This window comes from Trachurus trachurus (assembly GCF_905171665.1).
Source record: "Trachurus trachurus genome assembly, chromosome: 22".
NCBI lineage: Eukaryota > Metazoa > Chordata > Actinopteri > Carangiformes > Carangidae > Trachurus > Trachurus trachurus.
In genome coordinates this window covers 7182851-7204114 of record NC_139907.1, presented here as the reverse complement: position 1 = coordinate 7204114, position 21264 = coordinate 7182851, and the positions used below count along the sequence as shown (strand labels likewise).

The following is a 21264-nucleotide window of genomic DNA, read 5'->3' as shown; positions in this document are numbered from 1 at the left end:
GTGTGTACCTTGCAGATGAGGCGGGGGATGAGCAGCAGCACCAGGATGCAGTCGTGGTCTCCTCCGTGACGAAGGAAGGACTCGGGCATGAAGGATGTGAGGAGAGAAACGTGTCTGTTGGCCTGACCCACCTCCATCTTCCTCAGCTCCATCTCAATGGCCTGAACACAGACAAGGAGAGAAAAAAAAACAACTTTAAAAGATGAATCTTTTCATCCTGAAGAATAAAAAAGAGAGAGAGCTGCTTGTTATTCAGCGGCCGTGTCTCTCTGTCTGACCTTGGCGTAGGCCTTCGTCTCTGCAAACTTGATCTTGAAGTCGAACATCTCTGCCGGCGGCTGCTGCTGCAGCTCGGCCGAAGCCTCCTGTTGGCTGGTCAGCTCTCTGTTCACCTCCTGCAGCACAAACGCACAGGAGCAATGAGGAGAAACCAGCCAATAATAAACACATAGGCTACATGTATATGATCATAGCCGAACTAACAGTGTTGGGAACGTGCGTTACTTTTTCTTTCTTTTTTTTTAAGTTTAAATATGTCGAAGAATTTTGATTTTTTTTCTCTCATTTTTAAATTGTATTTTATTGTTTTCATATATTTCAATGATCGCAATTATGGAATGCGAGTGTGTGTTTTATTGAAAGCGAGGCTGGTGTGCCTATGAAAATAGGTTACAGTGGGTTTTTTAAGTGCTGTGGCTACAAGCAAATCTCATATTGTCTCTGTACAAAGACAACAAAGACCTTTTTAAATGTGAAAACAGCGGAGACCTATTCAAGATTTGCGTTTAATAACAGGCGAAACATCGAAATTAATTTATTCATGGCCACATTAAGTGAAATTATTAACTTTACCGATTATCCATCTGATTATCTGTCCTGCTGCGAGCGCACAACAGGGTATCTGCGGATCCTTAAAAAGTCTTAAATTCATGTATCTAAAATTAAGGCCTTAAAAAGTATTACATTTATTAGAAAATTCTAAGATGGTCTTAAATATATAATACACAGCATCATAAAATATGTATGCACTTAAACTTTTATATGAAATAACAGGGTATGCGCGCGGGGTCTTAAAAAGTCTAAAATGTGAAAATCTAAATTTTAGGTCTTAAAATGTCTTAAATTTGTTGAATTATTGTGTTCAAGTCTTAAATAATTTTAGACAGGTCTTACATTTTCTTATGCCCACCATGGGCGAGCATTTCACTCGCATTTGCCCCTAAAAAAAACAAACATGTGTGAACCGGAAAAATCACAAAAAGAAAGAGCACACGATTGGTCAAAAACTACAAATCCCACAATTATCTGGCCTCAACAATAACAGTAGTTAGTGTAAGTAAGGGAGAGTGGAGCTGTAGGTGAAAAGAGGAAACAACGCCACGTCTGGTCCTGTTCTATGTTGTTCGTTCACACCGTCACCGTTTATTCGTTACGTCCGCGGTGTAAAAGGCCGTGACGCAAAGACGCGATTAGGCGCGAGACGCGGTATACGCGACTTTTTTTTTTTTGCGACGCTACACCCGATTCTTTTATGGCGACGGGACCTTCGCGTCTTCGTCCTTTTCATCGTGTTTGGTGGGAAGACCCACGAGGGGCTTCCCACCAAACACGAGGAACGCTTTTTTTTCGCTCGAGTTTATACGCGCGACCAAACGCGAGATACGCGAGAAATGCGATTTATCGCTCGTTTTGACTTTGTGTAAATTCGCGTCTTCACGAGCCCGCCCATTTTCACTACAACAACAACATTTCTGCTCTCACCAACCATGGTTGAGGTCACAACGCTGCTGTAGCTGCTCTGGAAGAGTTCCAGCTGATGAGCTACAGAGACTTTAGAGTCAAGAGGAGCAGTGCGTCGCTGTGTCGGACTGTTTGGATTTAATGAAGAAGCTGCACAGAGTCAGGTGAGCAGAAGCTCAGGACAAACACTTCGCTCCGGGACATAATGTAGCTACACCTCACATGTTCTTGTCTTTTACCTCAGGGAGATTAAAGTAGTGTCTGTTTCCACTTTCCCTCCGATCTCGGCAGCTTCCCTCTGCTAGTTTGTGTGTGTGAGGCTAAACTGCGTGCGTGTGTGGTTTGTGTACAAACTGAACACTGCCTCTGATTGGCTTAGCATGAAACCTTACTCTGCCTCAACCAATCATCATCACTTATGCGGTTGTCTCGTCCCTCCCTCCTCCCCCCTCCCCTCACCAAAGGAGAGGAGGAAAAAACAACAACAGTTTAGCAGCTTCTGTGTCTGAGATGAGCCAAGTCGGAGGACAACGGCTTCACTGAGTAGTTTGTAACGCGCCTCATTTAATTGTCGGTAACGGTAACGGCGTTGTAACGGTGGAAATAGTAATTAGTTAGATTACTCGTTACTGAAAAAGATAACGCCGTTAGTAACGCCGTTTATTTTATTCCCATCACTGCGAACTAAACACCTGACCAGTGGGGGTGAAGTGTGTAACTTCTGTCGACCCAAAGAGAAATTCTGCGTACAGGGTTCCTACACATTTGAAATTTCCAAATTCCATACCTTTTCCCAGACCCTAATTTCCAGACTTCTCAGTAAAAAATTTCAAATAATTTGTGATATTTGAGTAAATAGATGTCAATCATGTAAATAAATTATGCAATTAATCATTTGTTTTCATTATTCTGTATGTGTGTGCCATTATGTCACCAAATAATTTCCAGGATATTGTAGCTAGGTACAATAGCACATACAAAATAATTAACCCAAATAACTTCAGATAAGACCAAACATCGATAAGTATTAAGATAAATATATTTCCATACAATAATTTCCATTTTCTATACTTTTCCAGACCTGGAAATGTATAAAATCAAATTCCATACTATTGCATACTTTCCATACTTGCGTAGGAACCCTGTGCGTAATTACAAAAATCTTTAGTAGTACTAGTAAGACTTCAAATTGTTATATTGCTGTTGCAGTTTATTTAAAGAGGAACTATGCAGGATTCATATCTATGCTACATTTTTACTTTAATTAAACAGTTTTGGAGTAATAGTGATGGTTTAATAAATGAACTAACTTGTTACAGGGAGGCTACCTAGCGTTTCTTGGCTGAAAAACAACCAACAACGCGACACTAACAGGCCCCGTAACCGTAATCTCTTGTTTATGACAGATTAAACAAATTGCACATGGCCGGGAGGAGGGTTAGCAAAACAGCGGAAAAGAGACCAGGCATACATAGTTCCTCTTTAAACTGCAAAACATTTTTAAAAAAGCATTGTCTATTGGTTTATTTTGTGACTTGTAGTGGGCCTAGATGACATTCAGTATCCCACGCAGTACTATATCACTTTGAATATCAACCCCAGGCTGCACTTTCAGCTGAACTCAGTACCATTTCAGATTAAAAACCATAGATGGGTTAAAAACACGCCACAGAGTAGACAGATTAGAAAAAAGAAATACGTTTGTAGGTTAGTAAATAATCCATAATCAGTATTATTGGCAGTAACAGAGGGCTGCTGCTGCTGTGAGTGTGTGTCCGACCTGCAGGTGAGCCGTGAGCTCGCGGTACTTCTTGATGGTCTGCTGGTAGTCGGCCACCGTCTCCTGAGCCGCTTCCACCCGTTTCTCAGACTCTCTCACTCTGGCGGCGCCGAGGTCCAACATCTCCCTCAGCTCCAGCTCCGTCTCTCTGGCGTTCTCCTGCAGCTCGTCGTTCATCTCGTTGATGGCTTCCTGCGCAGCGACAGAAACACTGATTATGATATGATTCATTCAGATAAAAGCTCAGAGTTTGGAAAAAAAAAACATCACAGAGGTGTTTGTGCTGGAGACTTTCTGTCATTGCACTCAGGAGGGAGTTTATTTAGTTACACCTGACTGAAACTAACGCAGTCTAATACAACGATGCTGCAGTAAATCCTCCTCCATGAAGGTTACAATGTCCAGGTTTGGACATATGGCGGCCTCTGATTAAATTACCTGCCTTCAGATCTAAGTGCAATTATCCCGAGGCGACACACTGAGACTGATCTGAGTGATGCTAATAAATGTTATTTAACATGTACAAGGACACATAGTACTCCAACTGGTGATATGTTGATGCTTTCTTTCTTTATGTATAGTTTGTTCTTTATATTTTGCTATTTTATTATGTATAGTTTGTTCTTTATATTCTTATTCTTTATATTCTTATACTATATGTTGTTATCGTCACTGTATCGTCACTGTGTGTCTGTGTTACGCTGCTGCTGCACTGTAATTTCCCAGCTTGGGATCAATAAAGTATATCTATCTATCTATCTATCTATCTATCTATCTATCTATCTATCTATCTATCTATCTATCTATCTATCTATCTATCTATCTATCTATCTATCTATCTATCTATCTATCTATCTATCTATCTATCTATCTATCTATCTATCTATCTATCTATCTATCTATCTATCTATCTATCTATCTATCGGGGCGGCAGTGGCTCAGGTGGTAGAGCGGCTCGTCCAATGATCAGAGGGTTGGCGGTTCGAATCCCGCTCTGTCCCGGTTGCTGCTGTAGTGTCCTTGGGCAAGACACCTTACCCACCTTGCTCCTGATGGGTCGTGGTTCGCGCCTTGCATGGCAGCTTCCGCCATCAGTGTGTGAGTGTGTGTGTGAATGGGTGAATGTGATGTACTGTACTGTAAAGCGCTTTGGGTATCGTTGAGATGGAAAAGCGCTATATAAATACAAGACCATTTACCATTTATCTATCTGTTTTGTTTTTGTCCTGTTTTATTATTTTCTTATCATTTTCTACTCCATTTCATTTTTACTTATTTGTTTTCCCCCCCTGAGCTCAGACCACTACTCTTTAAAATTTTTATTGGCAACCAGAGAGTCAAAAAAATAATAAAACACGATCAAATTAATCATACTTACGTAACAATACATTTTTCAGTTCATATAAAGTAAAAGTGAGAGAAGAAGAAAACTAAACTAAAACATAACACAAAGAAAACACAGCAAAAGCTAAACAAACGCATACAAAAGCAATAAATTATGTGTTGCATATACAATAAATACATACATTTAGTGAGGAAGAACCACTTATCGATGTAAGGTTATATGCATTATTGTTTGCTTGTACTGTTTATTCCGAATATGCAAATAGTACAAAGCTTCCTGATTGCTACTAAACAAATTCTTTGCACAACATAATATAGAAATAATAGTAGTAATAATAAAACACAGAAAAAAAGAAAATAAATGGCTTATTTGACATATTATTGTAATGTAAGTTCTGAAAATAAAATAAAATCTGATTATATAAATATATATATATATATATATATACATATATCCAGTTTGTTTTGTAGAAAGCTGCTGATTCATTCTGGACGATCATTTTAAAGACAGTGTGTTGTTATTATTGTGTCCACCCTGTGTAAGTCAAGGTGGGTCTTTGTTTAAAACTACATCCCCCAAAGTTTCACTAAATGTTACTGACAATTCATTTAAACTTGAAAACTCTCAGGTAAAACTTTTCCCCCACATAATGATTGGAAAGCCACGATCACTTTAAAAACTTCCACTCTCTGTGTCATGATTGATTTCGTTTCTGCAACGACTCATTTGTCCCGATCGAGGTCGGTGCTCCAAACACCAGAGGGCAGCACCGTTACTGTTACTGTTACTGTACGAGCATATTAACGACCTCGGTCCATATCGATAATGAAATGACTCAGCAAACAGCAGCACTTTAATTAGAGGGAGGGGGATGGAGCAGGAAACACAGCCGCCTGCTGCTCTTACGGAGGTTTTTTTGATTGATACTGCAACTTTCTTTAAAATAAATGAGCTGCATCAGTCTTGTGGGTGTTTTTTCAGTGTTGTTGTTTTTTGACGTGTTTCACTCACCAGGTCGGCCACCGTCTCTCTCATCTCCCGGACTTTCTCCTCCAGGTCCAGGTTCCTCTCCGTCAGGGTCTCCACCATCTCCTCCGCCCCCAAGGCTGCGTCCACCTGAAGCAGAGCGAACGCCGTCGTTTAAGTACAACACAAAACTACGTGGAGGTCTGCAGGTTGATTTATGTCTCTGCAGCTGCACCTCGACTAAGATGTGCAACGGTAAAAGCCGTCAATCTGTGGGATAATCTGGAGAATGACCTAAAAACATGCAGAAGAACCATAACCATCACCACCATTTTTCTCTTCTTTTTGACTTTGTTTATTTGCTGATGAAAGGAAACAGGAGATTGCATAGTTTTTAAAGGGATAGTTCAACATTTTGGCAAATTGGCCCATTGCCATAATCCCTATAGTTTTAGCAGTAGGTTTTTTTTTTACCTTAACTGTATTTGTCGGTGCAAGCTATTTTTAGAACAGCGGAGCAGAGCCGCGAGCTGTTCAGAGCTACACTACGGAGGCTAATGGGATTTCTTGGTTTCCTTCATCAAACTCATCAAATACACAATCCAGCAACTCCAAAACGCTCTGGTGGACAAGTTGTGACCTGCACATTCACCACGCTATGAGATAATAACAGAACGTTACCAGACAGAGTTGTTTCATGCAAAACCGCTGATTCGGGTTGCCTTCAGGGACAGTTTTTCGGCAAGCAGTCTCTGCATTTACCTCTAAAACAACTCTGTCTGACTATAGGGATTATGGCAATGAGCCAGTTTGCCAAAATGTTGAACTCTACCTTTAATATCCTGATTTGTAATAGGCAAAATAAGCTAAGCTTCAGCCTACACCTTTTCAGTCTAAATGTCGATTGTATGTTTTCTTTATTTACGGTACTTATTATTTACTTTGATTTGCGTATTTCTTGTTTTGTCGCTTTTTCTTATACCTTGTCTCGCTGCTGTATTCATGTTGAGCTGTAGTTTCTATTGGTCAATGAGGTGCCATCATGTCAAGACCGAAATAAACTGAACCGAACCTGCTCCTTCAGCTCGTCGATGGTCTTCTCCGCCGCCGACATCTCCTCCTGCAGCTTCTCCTTGTGGCTTCTCAGAGAGTCCAGCTCCACGTTCTTCTTCTCCATCTGCTTCTGCAGCTTCACGTGCTCCTGCTTCTCTGACGCCGACAGATCTCGCATCCTGAACCACAGCAAACACACATCGTTAGAGACAGACGACACAGTACAGGTACGGGAACATGGTGGACAAGTCAGAGGGCTGTGACCTACCCTGCTGCATCAGATATAGAAATAAGTAGAAATGTGGGTTTTTAAATAAAGTTTTCTATGAAGAACAGGGTTGTGTATGTGGACAGAAGATTGAGTGTAACATCTATTTACCTTTTATGTTTTTGTCTTCCTTTGGTAGCACTTTAGGCTGCTAATTATGTGATAATGTCAACAAATAGCCAAGAAATAACCGTCAATTTTATAGTAATGTCATGTTTTTCATAAAGATTGCACATGCTTTTCATGCTTTGAATTTTTTGGGAAAGGCCAAAATATTTCTCCAACAAGTCTTTGCAATTGTCAATTATTTCTGGGCTGTTTCTACACAATCAATTGTTATTTATTGGCTATATTTCTCCATATTGAACGTTATTTTTAGGCTATTTCTAGACATTGTGACGCAAATTAGTTGTGACTTCTTGGCTATTTCTTGACATTTTCTCGTAATTAGCGGCCTGTAAATTAAAGGTTACGCTTCCTTTCTTCTTTATCATTCCAATATTTTACTCTATTTTGTCTTACTGTACTTAAATTATTTACTTGTGTTGTTATATGTTGCTATGAAACAATTTAGTTGGTTACTGTGACCACATCTGACACGTTTGTCTGGACGGATAGTGGGATTCATGTTGGGGTTTTCTTTCACTCTAATGCAGACGCTCTGACGTGATGTGAAACTGATGCACTTTTCTGTGCGGCCAGCAGAAATTGAATAAAGAAATTTGGAGAGAAAAAATATTGAGTGCAAGTGTATTGATTCTAAAATCCTTATTATGGCTATAATACGCATCTTTTTGATTCATTGCACAGCCACTTTGCTGGGAAAGTTGTTATATCCTTCATTTAGTAGTACTATAGTTCATTTGTTGCTTACCTCTTTGACCTTGACATTTCCAGTTTTCTAAAGTGATTTGATTTGTGACATTTTGTGCAGGTGAAACCCACCTGACCAGAGCTTCTTTTAGTCGACCGTTCTGCTCTTCCAGCTGTTTCACGTGATAACTGGAGGCAGCTCCATCCGACCCTGAGAGAGAGAGACACAAAAACACAGCTGGGTTTACAACATCTGTGTCTGACGGACTCAAAAACTGAAAATTCATGTTGCCAGGACAAATTTCATTAAACAAATGGTGCAGTTCTTCTTTTTCTTCTTCCTATGATTTGGCTTCAGTCGCTGCAGCAGTAAAAAAAAGAAACTTTTCCAGGATCAAGGCGACAATAAATCACCGAGCGTCGGTCGGGTCAGAGCAGAGCAGCTCAACGCCGTTTCCACAGTCCGATCACGTCAGAGACCAACATGACTTATTTCTGCTTCTGTGCCACTTGACAGCGACAAAAAACTAATATATTACACACGCCATTACACTTTTAACACGTTTAATTTCACAACGACCTCCAGTGCAGAAACAGGAGCAGTGACATTTCACTTTGCTTTTCAAACACTGCAGAAACTTTGTTGTTTTTTTTCCTCACACATAACTTTGTTTTCCTCAGATAGTCTATTGATTTTTCCTTTTATTAAAGGAACGGATGATGATTAAGAAACTGAAACAGGTCACAAATATATTTCCATTAAAAAAATTCACTGTTTTTTTTTGTATCACAGCCAGAGCATCTACACTAGTAGTCCTTGGATTGTTTTCAACATCTCGTTTGATCTTTCTTACTCTCTGCCGAGGTGACACTACTGACTTTGGACCGCATCCTTGGAGGGTTTTCACAGTATTACATTTTTGGTACTTCTTGATGATACTTTGCACCGTTGACATTGGCACCTTTTTTGTATCCTTTTCCGTCCTTCCTCACTGAGCTCTCAAGTCTCGCATTGACATTAAAATGACTGAAATGTCACAAGCAAGTGAACTTTTACAGTCAAAAAACCTCCAGAAACATTGAAAATAATTGTAAACACTTTAGTCCCTTAACGAGAACAGTTTGTTTGAACATCCTATGGCTATTTGTCTTGGTATCACTGGGGTATGAATAATTTTGGACATGCTTATTTTTGTTCAACGTGTTTCACACTACATTTCCCATTAGCCTCAACGTGCACGGTGAAATTCTTGGACCGGCGCAAGATGGGCAAAAGCGAAAGCATTTGCCAAGAATGTTTGCCTTAATCAAGAACGAAAGTCGGAGGTTCAAAGACGATCAGATACCGTCGTAGTTCCGACCATAAACGATGCCAACTAGCGATCCGGCTGCGTTATTCCCATGACCCGCCGGGCAGCGTCCGCGAAACTGAAACTATGAAATGCTGGGTGAGTTGACCACTAAAAATAATATCAAAACAACTATAAAGACAAAACGATCAAAAATGGACACATTAACTAGTGTGGGTAACATAGATTCATTAATATGAGACTTTTTTTAAACCAAAACCAAACTCCTCTGGCCGGGTCTCTTTAAATAAATTGGTCATGGCTCCAGACTTTCCTCCATGTCCTATTTATGTCAAATCTGAGTTGAAATACTGATCTGTAACTGAAAAAATTAAGAAATTCCTTCTATTTGACAGAGGTATTAAGTATATAAAGTTATCCATCGCTCCATGGATTGCTTTCGCCGGCTTTGTTATAAAAACAAATGCACATGGCCGGGAGGAGGTTTAGCAAAACAGCAGAGAAGCGACCGGGCTTGCATCGTTCCTCTTTAAGTGACAGAAGGTCTTCAGGGTTCAGTATCTCGCTCCAGCTCATCCCATCATCGACCTTCTGACCTCGACTCGTACAGAAATAGCTCTGTGTTTTTATTTCCGTCTCTGTACTGTACCTTTCTCCTCGATCTCGTGCTTGAGGATCTCCAGGTCCATGGTGAGCTCGTCCACCTTCTCCTTCATGGAGTCGACCTCGAGCTGCAGAGACTCGGCCCTCTCCTCGGCCATCTCCTTGTCCAGCGTCGCCATCTCAATGGCGTCCGCCGTGTCCGACATCTCCTCCATGTAGTGCTCCTTCGCCTCCAGAGCTTCTTTAGCCTCCTGCACACACACACACACACACACACACACACACAGGCGTTAATACAGTGTGTAAAAACCTTCGACAGGGTTCCTACAGCTTAAGCCAAGTTAAATTTAAGACTTTTTTAAAGCCACTTGAAATGAAATTTAAGACCGACTTCATAATAAACACAAATGCAGAAAAAAGAAAAAAAACACCACATCAATTACAGTACATAGGGTTAGGGACAATTTTACCCACTTTCCTATGTGATCTAAGGTAAAGTGACTGCTACATGAACATTGGATTGTGTCTCTTTCCAGCTGTCCTTTCAAAATAAATGCATAAAAAGTCCGAGAAAAAAAAAAAAAAAAACCACTGACTCGGGAGCTGGTGGCGGTGAGAAATTTAGCGTTGACGGCCGCCACTAACTTCTCTATGTCAGAATGTCACCAATTATTTTGAGATTTGAGACTAATTACAACCATAAAATACCACTTACCATGTGTTAACATTTTAAAGACTTTTGAAAAATTGATTTAAGACATTTTAATGCCAATTAAGGCCTTGTTTTTAGATTAATGAATTCAATGCCTTTTAAAGGGATAGTTCAACATTTTGGCAAATTGGCCCATTGCCATAATCGCTATAGTCATAGCAGTATATGTTCGTTATCTTTAATTGTCGGTGCAAGCTATTTTTAGAACGGCGGAGCAGAGCCGCGAGCTGAATTTTTCTTGGTTTCCCTCATCAAACTCATCAAATACACAAACTCCAAAACGCTTTTGTGGACAAGTTGTGACCTGCACATTCACCACGCTATGAGATAATAACAGAACGTTACGAAACAGAGCCGTTTTCGAGGTAAATACAGAGACTGCTTGCTGAAAAACTGTCCCTGTGAAGGCAACGCGCATCAGCTGTTTTGCATGAATTTACATCTAAAACAACTCTGTCTCATAACGTTGTGTTATTATCTCATAGCGTGGTGAATGTGCAGGTCACAACTTGTCCACCAGAGCGTTTTGGAGTTGTTGGATTGTGTATTTGATGAGTTTGATGAAGGAAACCAAGAAATCTCATTAGCCTCCGTAGCGTAGCTCTGAGCAGCTCACGACTCTGCTCCGCCGTTCTAAAAACAGCTTGCACCGACAATTAAAGGTAACAAACCTACTGCTATGACTATAGGGATTACGGCAATGGGCCAATTTGTCAAAGTGTTGAACTATCCCTTTTAAGACTTTTTAAGGATCCCTGTACGTCTCTCTCTCTCCTCTCCTCTCTCCGTCCATCTGCTGCCTCTCACCCTCTTGGCCTCCTTGAGCTGTTTCTGCAGCTCCGTCTGCTGCTCCTGCATCTTGTTCTTCCACTCCTGCAGCTGCTCCAGTTGGATCTTGTGCTTCTCCAGCTCCTTCAGCTTGGCTTTGTCCTCCGTCCGCTTCATCTTCAGCGTCTCCAGCTTCTCCTCCAGGTCCTTCACCTGAGCCCGGAGCGCCTCCTCCTCCTGCAGGACGGAGACCGAGACCGAAACGGTGAATAGAAGAATAGAGACAACAGCAACAGTGAAGGAAGCTGAATAATCACACGTTTAAAAAGTGAAAGCGCTGCGACACAAACGAAGGCGTTACAGGAATAGTTCACCAAAAAAAAATGAAATTCAGTCATTATTGAGAAAAACCCGAGAAACCATGAAAGAAAAAAAAGGACTAACGCCGAGTTAAAGGAATAGTTCACCAAAAAATGAAATTCAGTCATTATTGACTCACCCTCATGCTGATGAATACTCCGGAGTAGTTTTTTATTCCTCAAAGTGCATCTGGAGACCCGGGAGGCCGGTTCGTAGTCCAACGAAAACTGAGAGAGAGTCAATAGCACCCGACACAAAAACGTCCATAAAACTACACAAAAACCATTTAATATTCCTCCATACTGCTCCTCCAATCCAAGTGTCCTGAGGGATATAGTCCAGAGTTTACTCGAAGCAAAGTCATTTAGGACATTTTTACAGCCTGAACAGTCCTGTGTTGAAATTTCTGCTGCACGCTCTTGCATTCACGTGGACGTGACCGGACCTGCCTCAATGACGTAGTTTAAGTAAGTAAACTCTGGACTATATCCCTTCAGGACACTTGGATAGCAGCGGACGAGCAGTGTGGAGGAATATTAAAAGGTTTTTGTGTAGTTTTATGTACGTTTTTTTGTGCCGGCCCCTATTTTTCTCATATAAGGATTTCATTGGACTACGAACCGGCCTCCCGGGTCTCCAGATGCACTTTGAGGAATAAAAAACGACTCCAGAGTATTCATCAGCATGAGGGTGAGTCACTATTTAATTTCTTTTTTTTGGTGAACTATTCCTTTAACTCGCCGTTAGTCCTTTTTTTTCTTTCATGGTTTTCTCGGGTTTTTCTCGAGGAATAATGAAAGCGACAGATCGAGTTAACAACAGCTCCCTCTGTGTGTGTGATCTCAGCGCTTTCATCTTTTTTTTTTTTTATGTGTCACAAAGCTTTCATTTCACTCGCCATGCAGAGAATTCCCCTGTAGAGAAGAGAGAGTCACACTAACACACACTAACACACACACACACCTCGCCGGGGAGGACGCACTGACAATATGTGCTTATACACACACACAACACATATAATCACACGGCAGGAGGTCTTAGTTCAATCCTCTAACAAACGCGGTTGTTTTAATCGCTGTGTGAGGTTGAGACAGAGCGGCGCTGATCACACCTTTTTACGGCTCGTTAGAAGATGTTAGTGAGACAGAGAGACAGACAGAGAGAGAGAAAGAAAACGTCACTTTAGAGCAAAAAAAAAACATCACATCACACCACATCACTGCACCTGCGTTTCCATGGCGACCTCCTCCTGAGGGGGGGGGGGGGACAGAATATGAATCAGACCGATTATGTCCGCTTTGCAATTACACAAACGCCAAATGGCAGATGACTTTTACAAAAATGCTAACGAGATAATCTGTGACATTCATGTGCACGTTGTGTGTGTGTGTGTGTGTCTCCAGATCAGATCAGATAACACACACACACACACAAGAGATTCGACCTGTAGCCGATTAACAAGGCGCTCATAGATAATTACGCACATACACCGATGCAAATACACAATAATTTGGACACAGACAGGGTTTTACTTACGCTTAAATGGGCTCCACTACAGAACTAATCATTTCATCTATTGGTGACGAGTTCAGTTCAACAGCAGAAATTCAGAAACGAACAGGCACATAATGCAAAATAGTAAAAATAAGAATATGTCATATGTCATGATATGATAAGTTGATAAGTTGAGTCTTGGTTAACTTTAGAGTAATTAGCTATGACGCGGTTCGGCGGTAACCTGTCAGAATAGAGACGTCAGTCACGTGACGAGCGACCAAAGCGCTCTGGGAGCTGTCTTGTCTGTAGCGCATCCTCGAGCGTTTTTGACGCTTTGGAAGCTTTTGGTGTGAATGCACAGTAAGAGCAGCAGCCATCACAAACAAATCTAACTGATCATAACACTGCAAACAGAAGCCGAAGACAAAAAATTGTTCAAATGTTTTAAAAAAGCTCAATTTATTTGGTTAAAGGGACAACGAGGAGTTTTGGAAAAGCGAAGCGTTTTCTCACTACATTTATGAGCCTCCGCGCGCACCGTAAAATTATTTTGACCGGCGCAAGACGGACTCATGTTTTCATTCATCAAGAATTAAAGTCTGAGGTTCAAAGAGGTTCACATACCGTCGTAGTTCCGACCATAAACGGCGATTCAGCTGCGTTATTCTCATGATTCGTTGCGAAACCGAAAGTAAAAAACGCTGGTCGGCTCGACCAGCATCTCCGCCACCACTAATAATAACAAAATAACGATAGAGACAGAACGATATATTTATCGAAAATGGGCCCATTAACAAGTGTGGGTAGCGGAGATTCATCCACATTAACGTGAGACTTTTTTATAACCAAATAGAAACTCCTCGTTGTCCCTTTAAGTAACAGATATATGAAATAAAAAAACAAATGTTTGGCGTTCCTCAGGGCTCGATTGAAGGCCCAGTTAAAGGGACAACGAGGAGTTTGTATTTGGTTACAAAAAAGTCTCATATTAATGTGGATGAATCTACGTTACCCACTTGTTAATGGGTCCATTTTCGATAAATATATAGTTTTGTCTTTATCGTTATATTGTTATTATTATTTAGTGGTCGACTCACCGCAGCATTTCCTACTTTCGGTTTCGCGGACGCATGCCCAGTGGGTCATGGGAATAACGCTGCCAAATCGCTGTTTATGGTCGGACGCCTGTATCTGATCGTCTTTGAACCTCCAACTTTCATTCTTGATTTATAAACATTCTTTACGCTTTCGTCCGGCCCAAGAATTTCACCGTGCGTGCAGAGGTTCATGGGAAATGTAGTGTGAAAACCCTTCGCTTTCCAAAACTCCTCATTGTCCCTTTAATTTCCCTTTATACACTTATAACTAAGCATCAATATCATTATAATCAGTTAACAGTTTTAACACCTATGCAGACGACACCAGACTGTGTCTCAGCAGCTGCTCAACACTTAAACTAACACTTCAGTTAAACCTGCGAATCAATCAAACCAATCAATGAAGTAAATCCAACGGCAGAATAAATAACTCTGTGAACAGTAGCTGAACCAAATAATCAATTAATTGATTTGTAAGTCGTGTGTAATTGTAGTTGTGGATGTTTAATCAGACAGAAAAATTATTTTGCCAATAATTGTGATTAATCAGAATATTTGTTTATGAAAACATCAGCAGATTAATAAATCATCTGTGACCTTTAGTTCCCCTCAGCAGCAGCAGCAACGTGTGTGTGTGTGTGTGCTCTGATACACTGTGACCCTGAAGAGGATTAAATGCGTTGGATTAAATTATATAATTAAAACACTGGAGCTACATTATTATTAACTAAACAAAAATATCCAGTGTCTTTATTTCTGTTACTCTGCCGTTTCCGCGTCAGCAGCAGCGTCTATTCTGAAAATACATTTGAGGCCTCGGGCGTCTTCCTGACACGACGACATCGACACAAACTGACAGCTACGGTTTTTATTTAAATAAAGTGTATTTAGAGGAGCAAAAAGACGTCACATCTGATTTAACTCCTGCTCGTCTTACACACCGAGGTTACTGAGTCTGATTTCATCTGGTTGGCACATGAACCTCAGCTTTTTAAAAACCAAAATATTATATTATATACAGTGGTGGACAGTAACGGAGTAAATTTACTTGAGTACTGTACTTAAGTACATATCCAGAGGATTTGTACTTTACTTGAGTATTAGATTTCTTTGGTACTTATTACTCTTACTTGAATACATTTCCAAGACAATTAATTAATTTCTAGGAAGGCTGAAAAGTACTCGTTACTTTCAGGTCTGCTATTTTTTTCTTTCTTTTTTTTCTAAAATACTACTGGACACAAGCTGTGTTTGTCAAAGAAGGAAACCCTAACCCCTAAAAGCAGCACATCAGTGCAGGTGGTTTCAAAGAGTTAATTCTCAGAAACAGGAGTTAAAAGGTCCTTAAATTCATTTAGAAAAAAATATAGTAATTCACTGATGTGAAAAATAAGAAATTTACTCTTACTTTTACTTAAAGCAGAAGTGAGTGATATATTTGTGTTAATATAAGTCTTAAATAGTTATATCTTCCGACAGCAATCACTTACATAGAGTGTTTGGTCTGAAACACGGGTCTCTCAGTCACTCTGCTCTGCTCTGAGCCGAGGAGAAAACATTTATCGTATCCTACAGTTTTTATCCAATGAGGAGAGAGAACGGCATGCAGGGCTGTGTGTGCAGCCAAGGAACGCCGTGAATGTGGTGACGTAGGGACGAGGACTGTTATGGTGCGTTCAAGGAAACTCGTTTTTTTCCGACCTGTGAAGTCGTACCAGTTCGATCTGGTACATAGACTGTACAAAAAGACGTACTGGTACGATTTCACGGGTCGGAAGTTACGAGTGGCCGTTATAGTGACTTTCACCGGTAAAACAGGTCGGAAAAACACGAGTAGGATGCCTGGAACGCTACAAAGTCGTAAGTTGTGACTTGAAGCTGTAATTTATGATTTCAAAAGCCTGCCTGGAACGCAGCATTAGCGAAAACGACCGGATCACTCACTTCTGCTTTAAAGTCAATTTAAAAGCATGTACTTTTTTACTCTTACTCGTGTAACATGTCGACTGAGCTACTTTTACTTGTAACGGAGTAAATTTTGACCAGTAGTATTTGTACTCTTACTCAAGTACTGAGGTCGAGTACTCTGTCCATCTCTGATTATATACTGTGTGTCTTTCTTATTTCAAGCAGATAAAGTCAAATAAAAAAAAAACACCAGCTCAAGTGTTTTTACGGTTTCCAAAGGATGAAACGTTCTCCTCCCTCACACATCAGATCAGCTGCAGCGTCGACAACTCGACCTTTGACCTTTGACCTTTGACTCTGTGTTTTGTCCGTGTCTCTGCTGCAGCTGCTGCGTTTAGACGTTAGACTCGTACTGACCTTACTGGGGACGGGGGCCGGAGGTTTCCCGGGGGAGTGGAGGGTGGGGATGACCGGGGCAGCCAGCGGCGTCTGGGCCGGCGTGCTGGGCTCGCTGCTGCTCATCTCTCCGGCCGAGGCCGAGGCCGAGCCCGAGGCCGCCCCCTTCCCTCCGGCGCCCGCAGGTCGGCTCGGCTGCTGGAGACGCCGAAGAGAAAACGATGAGAATAAAACAAAATAAAATAAAATAAAACAAAACAAAACAAAACAGCAGATCCATAAGTGATGTGGGTAACACTTTACTTGAATAGGTATTCATGAGATTGACATAACAGTTGTCATAACCATCAATGAATACTTATAACAGCTGTCGTTAAGTGTCATTCGGTAAGTTATGTCACTTTTGATGCAAAGTTGACATTGTTTGAGATGTTTTTGTTCTGACAACTTGACATAAAGACAATTTAAACTGTCATAGCAGACCTAACTGCCAAACTTTAAAAATTATGTCAAGTTCTCATAACAAGGACATCTCAAACAATGTCAACTTTGTATCAGAAGTTACATAACTTACCGAATGACACTTAACGACAGCTGTCATAAGTATTCATTGATGTTTATGACAGCTGTTATGTCATGGTTATGACAGTTTTATGTCAGTCTTATGAACACCTATTCAAGTAAAGTGTTACCGTGATGTGTTATGGCGGCCATGATGGAGGTCGTCTCCTCCTCGGTAACAACTGCGTTTAACTGAGATACTTTTTATCTTCTCATCTCTCTCGCCTCCTCCTCCTCTGCTGCTGCTGCTGCTCTTTGATTTCACTGAGTGAGTTTTCATGTTTTCATGTTTTCACAGTTTAGACTCAGATCCTGGTTTTGATCTTTGCATCATGATCATAACAGGATCCAGATGAATGAAGAGACCCTGCACTGTTTTAAATTATAATATGGGTCGATGCATTTTTCTTCAGGATTTTAAAATTGTATATTTAGCTTAAGGCTCAGTAGAAGAAAAGGAACCATTAAAAATTCAATTATCTATAATAGAAAAAAATCCAACGACCACATTTAGATACAAGGTGATTTACTACATAGTGACATTTTAATTGTCCATGGAAACACACTCATTATAAAAAAAAAGACCTGTTTTGTCCTGTATAACCTTTAAATAAATGGCATTAGCAGCAAGTGCAGGTTAACCAGATGTTTTTTCAGGTTAACTAAAGTGTCACAACTGGTTCACAAACTCATAAATCATGTGTTTTAGGAAAAGCAATTTCCATTTATGAAGTTACCAAACTAACATGAACAAACCTAAACCATAAAAATGTACTGGACCTCCTCCATCATGGCCACAGATCTAGTAATTAAGGCGACAGAGATTTGCTCAATAAAATATTATACAAACCAAGCTGAGACAAATTAAAACAAAGAAAGTGACAGAACTGAACAAAAGCAACACTGGCGGCTGGTTTGACTCTAGTTTAAAGCAAAAAAACAAAAAGGAAAACCACATGTTGAAGGCATGGACGCTAGAGTTTGAACCTACTGCAGCTGTGAATGATGTGAGTGTGAAGAGATGAAGAGAAAATCATTAAATATGAGTCTGTAGTTTTCTGTGCACAACGTTTCTGATGCCGTTAACCAAAAAAGTGTCAAAAGTGCTCTAATGGAAAATAACATGGATTTGAGTCAAGTGTGGCGATGCACTCACACAGACACACACATTCAAACACACACACACTCAAACACACACATTTTGCTGCATCATGTGAAACAATAACCTCAGGCATAAATAATGCAAACTGATAAGAGATGGGAAGCCCTGACGATGCCGAGGACTGGGCTCACCTTGGGCCTTCTGGCCGTGGTCTGAAGAGGAGGAGGAGAGGAGGAGTCAGGAAAAAGAGGAGGAGGAGGAGGAGAGGTGGAGGAAAGGGAAGGAAACAAACAGCCAGGGTTAGTGAGTGTTTCAAGGCAAAGTTCATATTAAAATGGGAAAATCACAGACAAAGGGACAAAATGGGTCGATGAAACAGATGAGACTGATGAAGTTCTTTGACTTTAGAGATGATTTAAAACATATTAAACTCGTTTTCTTTGTTGAGAACCACAACAGAGCTTCATCTCCTACATGTGAATCCACTATTACAATCCTGCTGCCACATCCACATCCACATCCCTCCCTCCCTGCAGATCTGCTCTCTCGTCCTAGTCTCAGTGTCCACTACAGGGCCTCGTTTTCCTCCGCCCATCATGTGACCAACAAAAAAAAAAAGCAGCGCCGTGCCGTGGACACAGCGACTGGTACTGCCGCTGTGACCTAAATGACTGCATTGTGTCTCAGAGGGACGCAGCAGATCCAGTTCATCCGAGTCCAATTTTGTTGCACGGTGCTTACACAGTAGACAGAGCAGGGATAATGGCTCGTTATCCCGCCACATCGCCTGTTCTCAGACACTAAAACACGGTGCAGCAGCAGCGAGGAAACAGGAAGCAGTTTGTTCTTCTCAGCTCTATAGAGTGTGAACTTCAGACCTGGATTACATCATCACGATCAGACGCCTCGGAGGGTTTAACAGAGGATTCACCGCACGAGAACTACAACAAAGTGTATTATTATAACACTAAAAAGATCAATGTCACAATATACTGTGATTTCTGCACCAATGACCTCCTTTTCAAAAGGTCATAAATTACATATTTTATAAAACTGAGGCTTCAGAAATCTTTCCACATTCAAATTGCATTAACCTCGACATGCACTGGAGCAGAATTGGATGATGTAACGTATAATTTCTCCATATTATAACAAAAGGCTGCAAAATATATCAGTCAGAGACGATGAATCCAATGAAATTTGATGATTTACTAGAGAAGAAAGAGCAAAAAACTAAACAGTAAAGTTCTGATAATAGTAAATATTCATTCATCGTTCATTTAGAAACTTTATTACTTACATAAATTGAATAATCTGCATTTTAGATGCTCAGTAAAAGCTTCTTGATTATTCTGTGATTGATGCTAACTGACATTTGGTTCTTTTAAGGAAAAAAATGGAACATTATAAGAGGATTTATTGACCCCAAAACTGATGAACTGGTTTGATTCTTTAATAAATTTTAATATATTCGCTCTGCCAAAGTTTAACTAAACACAAAGCTGTTTTCGACGATGTATCCAGGTCTGTGTCAACTCTTTTCTACTCACTAACAACGAGTCTTTCACTTCACTGTGTTTTTCTTCTCTTCTAAGCTTTACTTTCACCTCCTGTCCTTTGCTCTCTTTCTCTCTCTGTGTACTCCAGCTCGGGCACAGCCATCGCTTTGGCCAGTTATCGTTCTTGATTGGATTAGAGCCGGACCATTCAGCAGAAATTAGCCCGAGCTAACAGCTGTACCAAATAAGAGCTGACAGCCCTCTTAAGCCACGGTTGTTGCTGTGCCGTAGAAACACCGGACCGGACTGCAACGCTGAAATCACACACCGGTCTGCAGCAGCAGCACCAGTGAAACGATTTGATTCAAATGAAAGATTAAAGCTCGTAGAGTGGACAACATGAATAATAAAAGGCATGAAAATAACTCTGCAGAAAAAGGAGCTGTGAATTAGCAAAAAAAAAATCAACACGGAGCACAAATTAAAAACTGAGCAGGTTTGGTTTACTCCACTCCAGCGTACACAGCGGACACATCACAGGTCACTTTGGAGGAAAGAGCAGGGGAAAAAAAAGAAGGGCAGCTGCAACCAAAAAGCGAAATAATGAGGACGAACTGAAACTTTACTCTGCCGGCATAAGGAGCATGACGGAAAAAAACCACAACGACGACAAGTTGACAACCACAACCACAACATCATCGGCATCAGCATCGAAAGCAGAAACAGAAACATCCTCCAACAACAACAGATAATAAAAGACGATCGTTATAAGGAGTTGTTCTGTACCTTCCGGGGTGCAGGAGTCTGTCTCATCATATTTGCAAGGGAAGAAGACACACACACCAAACACACACACAGAAACCAACCAAACACACACACAAACACACACACACACGGAGAGAGAGGTGATGAAACAGACGGACAAAGATCCTCAGAGAGTCGGGAGGTTTATGTCAGACACGGACACACAGCTGATGAAGAGGAAGACGAAGAAGAGGAAGCAGCAGCAGCAGCAGCAGCCAGCGCTCGGTCACACAGGCAGCCAAGCCGAGCTGCTCCGGCCGGATCGGTGTGTGTATGTGTGTGTGTGTATGAGGAGGGGAGGGGAGGAGGGAGGGGGGCTGCAGTGGTGCAAATGGCCGCGGCGATTTTTTTCCCAGGCTCCCCCTCTCTTCTTTCTTTCCTTCCTTCCCTTCCTCTATCCTTCCCCTCTTCCTGATATCGTCCTCCTTTACGTCCTCTGTCTCCGCTCATAATCCATCCATCCGCCGCCGACGCTCCGAGCTGCTCGGTCGCTGCCTCCCCTTTCTCTCTCTGCTCCTCTTCTCCTCTGCTCCTCTCTCTCTATCTATCTCTCTATCAGGGCTCTGGCATCTCGCCGCCTCGAGCCTCCGACCTGCTACTGCTCAGAGGAGACGCCTCCCCTAACCTTCCTCTCTTCCCTCTCCTTCCTCTTCCTCCTCCTCTACCTCTCCTGTCTCACCCT

General features: G+C 41.3%; 1 protein-coding gene across 2 annotated transcripts in view; it reads right to left on the bottom strand.

The window, feature by feature from the left end:
• dctn1b (dynactin 1b) overlaps window positions 1–21264 on the bottom strand; it is a 58963-nt gene that overhangs the window by 11215 nt on the left and 26484 nt on the right. The window contains exons 5-14 of one of the 2 annotated variants that reach the window (XM_083997936.1): window positions 16638–16814; window positions 12944–12967; window positions 11398–11595; window positions 9925–10129; window positions 8098–8176; window positions 6904–7063; window positions 5877–5981; window positions 3521–3712; window positions 279–395; window positions 9–161 (exon numbers count right to left, since the gene is read on the bottom strand). In XM_083997936.1, coding sequence (XP_083854062.1) covers window positions 9–161; window positions 279–395; window positions 3521–3712; window positions 5877–5981; window positions 6904–7063; window positions 8098–8176; window positions 9925–10129; window positions 11398–11595; window positions 12944–12967; window positions 16638–16814 — 1410 coding nt within the window. The remainder of the gene's footprint in view (window positions 1–8; window positions 162–278; window positions 396–3520; window positions 3713–5876; window positions 5982–6903; window positions 7064–8097; window positions 8177–9924; window positions 10130–11397; window positions 11596–12943; window positions 12968–16637; window positions 16815–21264) is intronic. The other variant, XM_083997937.1, reaches the window with a different exon arrangement.